At 37.9% G+C, this 13,423-nt stretch overlaps 1 protein-coding gene across 1 annotated transcript; it reads left to right on the top strand.

The window, feature by feature from the left end:
- The first annotated feature begins 277 nt into the window (after positions 1-277).
- ostf1 (osteoclast stimulating factor 1) lies at positions 278-9,523 on the top strand. The gene is made up of 10 exons (XM_022757725.1): positions 278-418; positions 4,288-4,334; positions 5,450-5,500; positions 5,826-5,889; positions 6,042-6,095; positions 6,332-6,439; positions 6,779-6,828; positions 7,930-8,008; positions 8,296-8,394; positions 9,365-9,523. The coding sequence occupies exons 1-10, from the start codon at positions 385-387 to the stop codon at positions 9,421-9,423; spliced, it is 645 nt and encodes a 214-aa protein (XP_022613446.1). The 5' UTR covers positions 278-384; the 3' UTR covers positions 9,424-9,523.
- Positions 9,524-13,423: the final 3,900 nt, after the last annotated feature.

Genomic DNA, 13,423 nt, shown 5'->3' with positions numbered 1-13,423 from the left:
GTCGTATTAAAAACAAAGTAAAATAGTAACTAATAATAGTAATGTAATTGAATCCGCAATTATTAATAAAGGGTTAAAAAAAAGGAAAATTTAAAATTTAAAAAAGGAAAAATAAAAAAGGAAAATAAAATTAAAGGGAAATGAAAATAGATAATAGATAGATAGATAGATAGATAGATAGATAGATAGATAGATAGATAGATAGATAGATAGATAGATAGATAGATAGAATGGCCGGTACAGGTTAGACATTGCGCATGCGCAGATTAACTTTTCCCCGCCTATCTCAACTTCCTCATTGGCAGTTTACCGCAGTCCAGCGTCGTTTCTGTGTGAAATAACATATAGCGCGTTTGGTTTTGTTTTAGCTCCAGTTTATCGCAAATGTCGAAGCCTCCTCCCAAGCCGGCCAAGCCAGGTAAGACTCGCGTTATGAAGACTGTTGTTTAAATTTAGCCCAAACTTGTGCTCTGTGTGTTACGAGGACAACACACCTTGTCTGCGATGGAAGCTTCGTGGGCGGGCGGTGAGCACTTCAGTGAACGCTGATTTCTGTCGTTTATTTGGGAAACTTTTTATCACCCAGTGGAAAGAAAACCCACAAACTCCGATTAATAACAGTTTCCATTATTACTGACTGGACCAGGACTACAGTGGAGTTATTAAAAGTGCCTTCACTGTTGATTGACAGGGGATCCAGCTCTCAGCAGCAGGCCTTTGTGACTTCCCTATTTGCTTCACTCATGCACGGAGAGACCTGTAATTCAGTGACTTTCAGTGGCTTTAGTTCATAGGTTAAGAGGTTATGATGAGTCTGCATGGTCAATGACATCAGCCACAATTTCCTGCAAACTCAGAATTCTGTGCTGCTATTCTGGTAACCCCTCCCATGAAATTAGGAAATGTGCCAATTGCTCACCAAAAATGATCAGATGAATGCTCTGGCCATGTCGCTTTTTTGTGCTTGTCGTGCTTTTTCAGATTTTTAATAGGTATAATTTGTATTCAACAAATTAAAACTTCTCTACCTTCCAACTGAATGTGATGTCTTCAAATGACTTACCACCTGTCGTCAAAAAAGAAGAAAAAGAAAAAGGTTCAAAAAATAAACCATCTAACCCTAGCCGTTAAAGCTGTTTGCACATGATGTCAAATTGTACAGGATCAATAGAAGTGTCTATAAGAAAAAACAAACATGTGCTTTGAAATCAGGCAGGCACATTTCAGTGCACATCTGTAAAATATGTTTTGCCTCCTTGCTGTGACAACACTGAACACAAAGCTGGAAAGATGGACCTGTTATTATCATTCATACTCTTCATGGTTATTCATGAGTCACCTTCACAACACCTCACTTGGTCGTGACAGCAGCTGAGCTCGTCTGTCTTGACAGATGGCTGGTTCACCTGTTGTAGGAGAGCTGTCAGTTTTATTTGGCAGAGTCAGTGCCTCACATGGTCGTGACTGAACTTCATCTATGCGGTAATTCACATGGCGACACAAAATTACGAGAGGAGGGCACAGAACATCCCAGAATGCAGGTGCAAGTTACCTGAATGTCTGAGGATTCACAACCTACAGTGGCATGCAAATGTTTTGGGTACATCTGGTCTAAATTTCTGTTACTGTGAATAGATTAGATAGAATAGAAAGTCAGTAGGAGATGAACTGATCTGCAAGGGGTTAAAGATGAAACAATTTTAGAATGAAAAAAGGGAAAAGAACACTGTGCAAAAGTTTGGACACCCCAAGAGATTTTAGCTCTGAGACACTGTTCTCACATACAGACTCTGCACTGTTCTACTGTGCAGTGACACCTGCACAAATGTGACGTTCATTGAATAGTCATCGGGGGGAGACAACCTTTCCTGTGTCCTCACCACAAAATTCAGCGTCAGAAATTTGCATAGAAACATCTAGCAAAGCAAACATCACACGATCTGTAAAAACACTGAGTATTAAAAGAGGATCACCTCTACAGCAGGATAATGATCCTTAACACACCTCAAAATCAACAATGGACTACCTCAAGAGGTTCAAGCTAAAGGTTTTACCATGGTCCTCACAGTCCCCCTGACCTAAACATCATCAAAGGTCTGTGGATAGACCTCAAAATAGCGGTGCATGCAAGACAGCCCAATAATCTCACTGAACTAAAAACCTTTTTAGGAAGGAAGGAAGGACGAATGGGGAAAAGGTTCCCCAAACGAAGAAGTGAAAGACTCTTAGCTGGCTACAAAAAGCATTTTCAGATATGATCGTTGCCATGGGTGTGTTACTACTGATCATGCAGGGTGCCCACACTTCTGCTTCAGGCCTTTTCCCACTTTTTGTAATTTTGAAACTGTAAAACATGGAAATAATAATAACAACAAAAAAAAATCTTTCTTAAAGTATTAGAGAAATGTCTCATCTTTAACTTCGTGCATTTCAGAACATACACATTTCAGGTCACCTTTTACTCACTTAGCTGTTCACAGTAACAGAAATTTTGACCAGGGGTGCCCGAACTTTTGCATACCACTCTACATGACTTTTACTGCATCGTGAGCAGCTTACAGTGGATACATTTATGCTGCTTGCATTGGTTCTGAGATCGAAGTGCAATTACTGTTCAAGCCTCCATGTTGGATGATTTTGGTCCTTCTAAAGTAATTTTGAATCAATCTGTCCTGGACTGCTGGTCTGTAAGTGTCCCTCTTCTCAAAAATAAGATCAGATTTAGAGCTGTAACGATCTGTCAATTAATCGATTGGTCAAATGGCAGAAAAATAATCGGCAGCTATTCTGATAATAGCTGATCATTTCTGTCATTTTCCTTCTGTCCTTTCTGTCATTTTCTGAAATTGCTTTTGCAATACAATGACACAGATGTAAAAATCACCCAAAACCCACAAGCATATAAAATCTACTGACAATGTTTTGCTCGCGCTAAGAGTCGATTTTTTTTATTTTTTTTTAGCCAGAGTAAATCCTTGTGTGTGCCTGGGGCTTTAAAATGCAGAGGGAATCTGAGCTAGTCAGCACAGGCTTTTGTGTGTTTTAAGCGACATGACCGGGCCTGCAGAGGAGACATGCTTGCTGTGTTGAACAGAGCTGGGCTTGTGCAGTGACTCAAGCTCTCTCATTCTGAGACACTGAGACAGTGTGTTAGCTAAATAGGAATTCTGAGAAACTGAAGAGGGGTGTTACAGCCGTCCAACATTTAGGCCTGTTAGCTAAAGCAATCAGCACACATAAGACACTCGTCTGGGATCAGACATATTCAGCATATTACAGTAAATGCATCAGTGTCAGTCTTGACCGAAGCTTGTCATGATTCATCAATGCCTTCATTACAGCTTGTGAGGATTATACATTTTTGTGTTTATGTAATAGGTGCAACACAGATAAACATTTTTGCGTAAGAAGTAATGCAACAGACGTAATAGTAATAATAATCTTTATTTACGTAGCATTTTCTTAAAGTGACAAGGCGCTACACATAAAATATTCACCTAATAGGCTTTTCTTTTTATAGTGTAATGTATGTTTCTGCATATAGCTGCAGCAGCTTTTGTAGCCTTCCCTGATTTAGCGATTTTAATTGAATAAAATAAAACAAATTCTATAGAGACTTTATGCATGTGTATTTAATGTTTGTATTTTTTAAAGCATATTATTTACATATCCAATAAGGGCATGTTCAACCAGATAAATCTTTGAAAGGGAAGTCAGTAGAGTGAAGCACTGCATGATGTTTACCCACAAATGAGATGCAAATCAGAAAAATGACATTACTAGCGTTAAATTAAATTTGCTAATATAATACGTTTGTGCATGTCGCTGTTTCTTTAAGCTTTTTCGTGGGTCTCTGTGACCTAGTTGGGCTGTCAGCTAAGGCTGCAACCACTCTGGTAGCATTCCAGCAGCAGAGCCAATGCCAGGCTCGACTCTGAAGCATCACAGGCCCTGAAGGCAGCAACCTCAGGGCAGCACACACAAGGACCAGCTCTGTGTTTTTGTCCCTGCTCTTGCGTGTGTATATGTAGTTGCCTGTAGAAGAGTTGTTACATGTAGCATGCAGTTACATGTAGCATGCAGTTAGCTCTTGAGTGTGTCTGAGAGGAGTTTACCACATTAAAGCTACAGTCTTCACTCACATGGCTGTGTCTATTCTCAAGTACAATGTATCCTCTTCACCTTTCTTATGCAAGCAGTGAATGAAGTTAACTTGCTACAAGACATCTATAACTTGTCAAGAAATATTTCACCGTACAATCTGTGTTTTGTTTTTCTCTTTACAAGGCCAAGTCAAGGTGTTCAGAGCTTTGTTCACCTTTGACCCCAGAACGGTAAGAGCTTTCTGTTTAAGATGGATGGTTTTTCTAGTATTTGATAAGTGTTGAAGACTATTTGTTTCCTTTTAGGTAAATTGCTTAGTTTATTTATATACAGACATATATATCTACGTGTGTGTGTGTGTGTGTGTGTGTGTGTGTGTGTGTGTGTGTGTGTGTGTGTGTGTGTTTTAAATTGTTTAACTACTCTGGTTTGCTGTCAAAATATCTACATAATGACTGCTAGAGCTACAGTCTCCAAGCTCAACAGTGACGTAGAGTAAATTAGTCACATATTTTAGTGCTGCCCTCCAGTGATGCTGTTCTAAACAAACAACAACAAAAAAAAAAATACACAATTAAAAGGCAGAATTGGACATGCACACTGTACGTAGGAGTGATTTAATATGTGTAAAGCCAGTGGTCCAGAGCATGATCATCCTCCTTGGAACAATATTTTCAACACAAGCATGGAGAATGACTTACAAATTGAATGAGTCAAACTTGTCAAACCATCACTGTACAGTGGAAATGTTAATTGCAAAAAAACAAGGTCAAGTATAAAACATACAAAGGGATGAGATATTCAATTTACTATCATATATAAAAAAAAAAAATACAAGTCATGACATTTGAGAAGCTAGAGCCAGTGAATGTTTGTGATGACTGAAATTAGTAAGCGATTCATTTGCTGTTGTTTCAGCTCTAGATAAAATCACTTATATTGCAGATGTAAATAAAAATGACTCATCCAACAAACCTTATCACTAATTCCTTTTCTATATCCTTGGAAGTGACAAAAAATTGTAGTTTGGGTTTTTCCTTTCACCCTTATTCCAATTTCCTGTTGTTCTTACCACAGAGTGCGGGTGCAGTGTGTCAGGTTTTTTTTATATAAATGGAAATAAACTTAAATGCGGCACCTACATCCTCAATCAACAATTTTGTGTTAAACCACATTAAAATCTAGCAGTTATGATGGTTTCAGTTGGTGGAGGAAAAAAGGGGAAGATGTGGGGGAGGACAAAGCAGGTGAAATGTAGCACAAAAAACAGTCTTGCGGTCAGAATAATGTGAATGTGTTAAACTTCCTGATCATTAACATTGTCTTATTTTTTTTATTTTTTCAGCCAGACGAGCTGTACTTTGAAGAAGGAGACATCTTGTACATCTCTGACACAGTAAGTAAAACCTCAGAGACTTAGCTTCCGTCTTCCTCACCAAGTCCACACGTCCCATTCAGTTTGAATCTAAATTTGTACTTCTTCCTCTTTCTGTTGAATTCTTTGCATTTCACGTCTCTTTTTTACTGGATTTTATTTTTCCATCGTCCACCTCAAGCCATTTCTCCCTTTCATTTCTCTCTCACTTCATTTCACTCTTTTCTTTGCATTTGTTTTTGGCTCTGTTCTCATTCTGCTTTGTCCTCTTTGTCTCTACTCATTTGCATCGTGATTTTCTTTGACTGAAAAAAACTAAAGATTTCTGCGTTGCTCTTATTCTCAGAGTGACACTAATTGGTGGAAGGGGACATGCAGAGGGAGGACAGGACTAATTCCAAGTAACTATGGTGAGTAGAAAACATAGACAGACCAAGTTTGAATTTCATTAGCTGTATGTGGTTACCAAAACATTACTTAATATAGTCTTTTGTCTCCTATAATTCTCCTTTATCAGTGAATTTTAGATAATGCACTAATGTTCTTGTTTTGTGTTTTTTAGTGGCTGAGCAGGCAGAGTCTATTGACAATCCAATGCACGAAGCAGCCAAACGAGGTGAAGCAACTGGCTATATATTCAAATATATCCTTGTGTTCCTTTATCTATTTATTTAAGCATCTTTTGTCACAACTGTTCTTCTATTTAACAATTCCTTCAATCCCTGACAAAAGCAACCGTGACCTAGATAACTTCCTCTTGCTGTTACACTGTTTGCATTATTAGTACCCTTCTCCATTCGACTCTGTGTGTGCTTTGTGTGTGTATATACGCATATTTGTGTGTTTAAACAGGGAATTTGAGCTGGCTGAGGGAATGTGTGGAGAACAAGGTTGGAATTAATGGGCTGGATAAGGCAGGAAACACTGCCCTCTACTGGGGATGCCATGGTGGACATAAAGGTAATGATCTTTGTATGCATACAATTATTAGGGGCACAAGATGGCAGCTTCTTCCTACAAAGACACTACATTTTCAGGCTGGCAGCAGTGATTTATCTAATTTGTGGTGGGGTGATGGACAGTCATACTCTGTTGTAGTAGCAACTTAAATCTTAAATTGTGACACACGGGCTGATTTGTTTTACGACGGAGGTAAAGTACAAAAAACAGGAACTTGGTCTGTGAAAATGTTCCAGTTCTTCTGTGCCCTTTCAATGTTCCTGCATGATTGTAATGTGATACGTGTCATTAAGTCTTCAATCCATCACCGAAACTATCTCCTTTTTTTTTCTGTATCAGATGTGGTGGAGCTTTTGCTCAGCCAGTCCAATGTGGAGCTCAACCAACAGGTGAGATGAGTTTAAAACTTCACCAATGGGTGAAAAACATCAGGATAGTAGTCCCAGTTTTGGAAATCATCCAGATTTCACTGCTGATGTCATATTGCCATAAGTGCAAGTAGATGTTATTCTTGCCAGGGATAGATATCTACGTCAGGTTATTTGCTTATTTCAAGCTGGTGAATTATGACATCAACATACAACAGCATTAAACAAGCAGACTTCCATCTTTTAAATTTGGTCCATTCATAACCAGTTTGCCAAAAGGTGTTTTCCAACCAAAATCTGGCTGCTGATAGTAAAAGAAAAACCTGAATAAATCAATGGAGAAACAACAAATACCAATGTTTCCATACAGGCCACAAGGGGGTCAGTCAGTAGTGTGAAGAGTATGAACATTATGCCTTCACAGTCACCAAATCTCAACCTAGTTGAACACCATCTCCACTGTCATCATAGAAACACCAAATGAATGTACAGTATATGTTTGAGAAGAAATGTTTTCATCACTCCAGCTGAATTTCAGAGACTTCAATATAACTTTCTGTTGGTTTTTCCTTTAACGTGTCAGCCACGAATTCTGACATCTGTTATCTTGAACCCTGAAAAGCATTTATATCTTTAGTTAGTTCCATTGAGGCAGTTGATAATAATGCCACTGACATTCAGGTAGTACCAACCAACAAGACTATCTGACAACATTGTGTTGCTGCATGTCCAGGCAAACTTGAGTGAGGTTTGTTAGGAGTTAATTAAAACATGTGATAGACGGTTTGTCATGCTACGAATACTTAGCAAAATGAACAGACAGCACCTAGTGAGTAAACTCCAGTCTGTACTCATATTCAACTATTAAGCCTAAGGTGATAATAGACAGGTGTATCTTATTCCGCTGAAGTAACACGGACTAGAATCAAATTTGCTTTTCCAGTCTTGAAGGATGGCATGCTACTGAAACTGCTGAAAGCTGTTTAGTTGCAGATGCGCCATTGTGATGATATGAAACAAACTTAAGCAAAAAAAATGTATATAGCTGTGGGGTGTGGTCACACATTATAATTGAACATTGATTGTCATGTTGTTTGTCAGTGATGATGATTTGTGTTTCAGAATAAACTTGGTGACACCGCTCTGCATGCTGCTGCCTGGAAGGGTTATTCTGACATTGTGGAAATGTTGCTGAACAAGAGTGAGTCTCTGTCTGTTTTTTTTTTGTTGTTTTTTTTGGTTTTATAAAAAGGAATTTGCCCGGCAGGTCATCCTCTTTATTTGGATACATATCAAAACAGAGCAGACAAAGCTCCAGTAAGATTTTATCAAACCTTAATATGAGACTGTGTGATTCCAGATTGAGGAAACAATTTTGTGTGTGTCCTCATATTCAGTTTTATCTTTGTATCAGGTTTTTTCTGTCTTCCTCTATGTAGTTTCCAGTTTGTTTTGTTTGTTTTCTTAGCGTGAGAATGTTTGTTTCAGATGCCAGGACAGACATCAGGAACAATGAGAATAAGCTTGCTCTGGAGATGGCCACCAACGCCCAGTGTGCTTCACTTCTCAAAAGGAAGCAGGGAAGCAGTAAGTACAGCTGCCGCTTGGGGGCAGCCTCGCAGCACTCATGCACACAGTATCATTCAGTCAGGCCACACACTCATACAGGGAACAGAATAATGCGCTTTTTTGTCTGAGCTCTCACAGTTACACAGTCCACCCTGAGACCAGCACCAGAGCCTCAGTACAAACAGTTCAAGGGATGAACAGTAGCGCGTTTGACATGTACACTGCATGTTATACTCTCTATTATTTTCAGAAGCTTCAACCAGTGAACAGATAGTCTTAACAGAAATCTTTAGCAACAGCCTGTAGAATCCAGTAAACATAAAAACTGCAGGCAAAATAATATTTTTTAAACTTTTGCAAAAATATTAGCAAATTTTAATTTTTGTACTTAAGAAAGATTATAAGAAATACATCATTATATTTCATTATCATATATAATATACAATCCCGTTTAAAAATTGTAACTTAAGTCATTTGCCAGAGCTTATTAAAGTATTGAACGGTTATTGATTGCCACAGCTTGGTTCACGTTCGACAACAGCTGCTCATATATGTGACACACTGTCTTATCCATGTCTCATCCTTGTCTTATGTAAATGGCATGAAATAGGGATATCGCATGTAATCAAGTATTTTTGGGGGTCAGGCCTGAGTTGGCAAACAGGTTCAACACAGGTCCAAGTTCGAAAAGAGGAATGAAGGATAAGAGATGAGGAGGCTATTAAACTCAAGGACCACTTGTAGTACTGTGCCGCACAGCTGCTTAGCTGCAATACGGTCACTACATCCACAATGTTGAGGTTCATTCAGATCATGTATGAGACTCTTAAACCGGGGATTTTAATGCAAACTGTAAACTACACTTGCTTAGGAATGTAATTTGCAAAAGACATTAAGCCAGTAATATTTTAAGTTAGAGATTTTGCAGATATGAGCAGTAAAATATTGCAATATTCCTGTCATTAACTGGTAATTTCTCTTGTTACAGGTGTCACCCGCACACACAGCAACGCTGAAGAGTATTTGGACGATGAAGACTCAGACTGAGCTGGCCCTGTTCAAACATTGTCACTGTCTTCCATTGGTTTTTTTTATTTTATTTTTTTTGGGGGGGGTCTGTAATAAAACTCTCCAAGCTCCATGAGGAGCTTGGACAGTTTCCACCAAAAGTGGATTTGCTGCTCTGTTTTCAGCTGTAGCTCTATTTTAGTTCTATTAATTTGTGCAAACGCCTCAGTTCTCGGCCCTCTGCATCATATCAGTGTGAATTACAAAGCATTGAATTAATGCGTTTTACCGTTAGCCTGCTTTGCCAAGTGCATTTCCACATATAAGGAATTTGTCTTGGAGCCTCGGTTGCACACCGTGGGCTGAGGGGCAGAATATATGTAGTAGTGGAAAAACGGACCAAAGCCCTAAGAAGCACATTCCAAGCTTACAGATTATGTTTAACCCATTTAAACAGGGAATTAAAGTGCCAGTGCAGATTAAAAGATTGATCAGGTCTGTTTCTAGTCAAGTTTACAAGCTCTACTAAAATACTGCAGAACTACAGAATCACCTAAAATGAATTGGAAACACATAATCTCTTGCAGCTTGGCGCTCTGTTACAACTCAGCGCAATTTATATTTATTTATGTACATCAGGGAGGCTAAGCAGCATGTACACTTAACCTTAATATTTCCCCTCAAAATGGGATGTGCTGAGGGACCCAATGACCCATTTTGCTGTTATCTGCTTGGTCAAATATAAGGGTGTCACTAATGTGCATAAATGGGATTAATATGGGAAAAGTATCTGTAAATTATATGGCAGCAATCTTCCTCTCTCCCCTTCATAATTTCACGAAACTTTTGATACTTTTTGTGCTGCTTGTATTTTGGTCTGTTATTACATTTCCACTGCCAACATCTTCTATCAGTTCAGTGTAACAAAAAATCTGCCCTGTGTAAAACAGACTTGACTCTTTCAAGCTTTTGATGGTTTGATTACCGTCCTGGGAGCAATTTTCTGGTTTTAATGCTGCTTTCCAACAGATTATATTAAAAAGTGCCTTAAATATATGTGTAACAGAGTGTCTTTGGTTGTGTATCAATGTGAACATGTGTTTCTTAAGATGATTTCTATCTGCTTTGTCTTCAGTCTGCAATAAAAGATTTTTAATTAACTTAATGTCACTTCGAGTAGACATTTTTTAAGGCGGACAATAAATAGCACACATATGGTCAACTTTAAGATTAAATGCTGAGAGTGGATTTGCATTTTTACAAAATTACAGAAGCTAATGACTCAAAGCTTCTCACAGCAAGCTAAATTCTTCTCATTATGAAGTGCAACTGTACAAACAAACCTATCCTTTACATGTAGAGTAATACGATTGTGGACTGTATATTAATCCAAGCAGGAATACACACTAATAAACCCTAAAAAAAAAAAACAACACTAAAAAACAAAAATTATGTTCAAAAGTCAAAGAATTCCTTTATTACAAAGTCAGCATGTTGATGACATTCCAAAGAAGGCAGAAAGGGCAGAAAATAGATGTTGACAGAAAATACAGTGAGTCCTTCGAGAGGGATTTGGGTACATGCTACATAACTGCCAGACCAGAGAAAAAAAGGAACAAGACTGGTAAAGCAGAGAAGAGGCTCCATACTTTGAAATGATTTTCTTTCCTCAACACTTCTCCCTGACTTATCAACACAAACAGGAATGGCTACTTCAAGTGAAATATATTTCTTCCTCTTTACATCTGTTTGATGCCAGACCCAAAGAAGCAAACATTTGAATCTCTCTCGCTATACATATACATATATATATATGTATATATATTAAAAAATAACCTACCTCTCTGTACTCTACGAGTGCACATACAGCAGAGGAAACGGAAGCAACTAGTATTTATCAAGAGCAGAAGTGCTGACTAAACCATCTCTGCCTTTCAGGTCATTTTTGATGAGCTGGTTTTAAATAAAGAGTTATTTATCCTCAGTCAGCAACCATGTTGGGAGAGCTAGAAATCTTGCCTCTCTTCACTGAGCAGATAAGAGAGAGGAAGTGACTAGTGGAAACTGCTTAATATTTGTGAAATATGTCTAGTGCTTTGTTAGCCTGAATGTCAGTCTGAGAGCATCCTGCAGCAGCAACTACTCAAGAGGATGCAGGGGAGGGAGGTAGCATCTTCAAAACCATCTGCTCTCTGGGATTTTTAATAACACTGAGCCAGACTGAGCAGCAAAGAGCAGGTACATGGTGTCTGAGCATGACTGTGTCTTTCCCTTGGGGTTGTTAGGAGTATCAATATCATGATACATGATTTTACAGTACAAAATTGCTAATAAATACACTGTCCTTAAATTATAATGTTCTCTCGGGTAGCAAAGGTAATAAACTCTGTTATTTGTGGATGGGGGAAAAATTAGAGGAAGCAGCTCTGATTCGTTGATAGGCCTCCAGAAATACAAAGAAGGTTCAGCACAGTGAACCACACACAGACACACGCAAACATAAATTATATGACACAAACACACATCCACACAGACATGGTCAAAGTAAAACAAAACAGCAGCATTTTAGGTTCCACTTATGTGAGAAGCTATGCTGATTCTGCAATACTGTACGCTTGATGTGTTACACTCAAAGATTAATGATCCAACCTCTGCACATTAAAGCAATTAGGGCTGCAACTAGCGATTATTTATATTATCAATTAATCTGACAATTATTTTCTTGATTAATCGATTGGTTGTTTAGGCTGTAAAATGTCCGAAAATTCGGTCAACTTATCAGTCAATCAATTATCAATCAATCATTGCAGCTTTAAATGCAAGCATTAGGAAGTAGTTATGCTTCATGATTTTGCTTTGTGGTAGAAATAATAATGATATCACTCATATTTGTCTGTATGCAAGGCAACAGGTACTAGCACTTGTAAAGCTGACTCAAAAACACATCAAATTTTGTTCATTTAAAAACGACAATATGCCATTTCACGAGGGCTATGTACCAGATTGTTTCTTAGCTAGGACCTGTTGCCAGGCAACCAGTGGAAACAAGTTGCTATGCCCGTTTAAGAAATAGTAAAAAACATACAGTAACTGATGTTACAACAGTGAATTGTGGTTTTCTCATCAAACTCTCAGCAAGAAATAAGCAAATTTTACAAAATGTTGAACTATTCCTTTGACGTCTAAGTTGTGAAATACAGGGTTATTTTATGACATTAACCAATATATTAATCTTTCTCCTTTTTTTTTTTTTTGCCAAATGCAGTGCTAGATGATACATATGTTTCCTGCTCAATACCCAGCAGTGTGAACTGATAACCTTCATGTCATCACATGAAAACAAGAAAATCACAGCCAAAAGGACAAATATTAATCACTACTTTCAATGATTCTAAATTTTCCTTTCATCCTGTGATTTATTTCTACTGATGAGAGCAGGAAAGGATGAAGATGCCGCCCCATCAACAAGGCACATTTGAGCGTAAAACTTATACATGTAACAATAAGGCCTTTTCAAGCACAAGCTGTGGTTATCATTAAGCTTTTAAGACAGACTGCATGACAAACTGTCATCAAGAGGGCCAGTCAAAATTATCTCTCAGAATCATGTTAGTAATGATAGCATTTGCTCAAATTTTAGTTTTTAAGCCAAACCTAAATAAGTACAAACAAAGGAAGGCTTGCAGTTTGTCTTCATGTCAGTTACAAATATATCGTCACCAAAATATCAACTTTTCACAAACTAAGAAAAACACACTTTTTTTTAAAGCTATAAAACAGTGTGTTTTTCATATAATCCTATACGTTTTCAAATGGTTTATTTATCTTAATCAGGAAATTCTTTTAAAACCATATTGGAACACTTAATCCTTCAGTGTATCTTATCAGGATTGGAGATGCATGGTTTTCACTGGAAAGCAACGATATTTTGCACCAATGTTTGCTAATCGCTCAGAATAGACCTACTATTTCATTAGATAAAAAAAGATTAACGTAAAAAAAAACACACATGGTTAATGCAGTACTCTTGACATGAAAG

The sequence above is a fragment of the Seriola dumerili genome, unplaced genomic scaffold (genome assembly GCF_002260705.1).
Source record: "Seriola dumerili isolate Sdu_G_001 unplaced genomic scaffold, Sdu_1.0 BDQW01000290.1, whole genome shotgun sequence".
NCBI classification, from domain to species: domain Eukaryota; kingdom Metazoa; phylum Chordata; class Actinopteri; order Carangiformes; family Carangidae; genus Seriola; species Seriola dumerili.
This window is presented reverse-complemented; position numbering and strand designations above follow the sequence as displayed.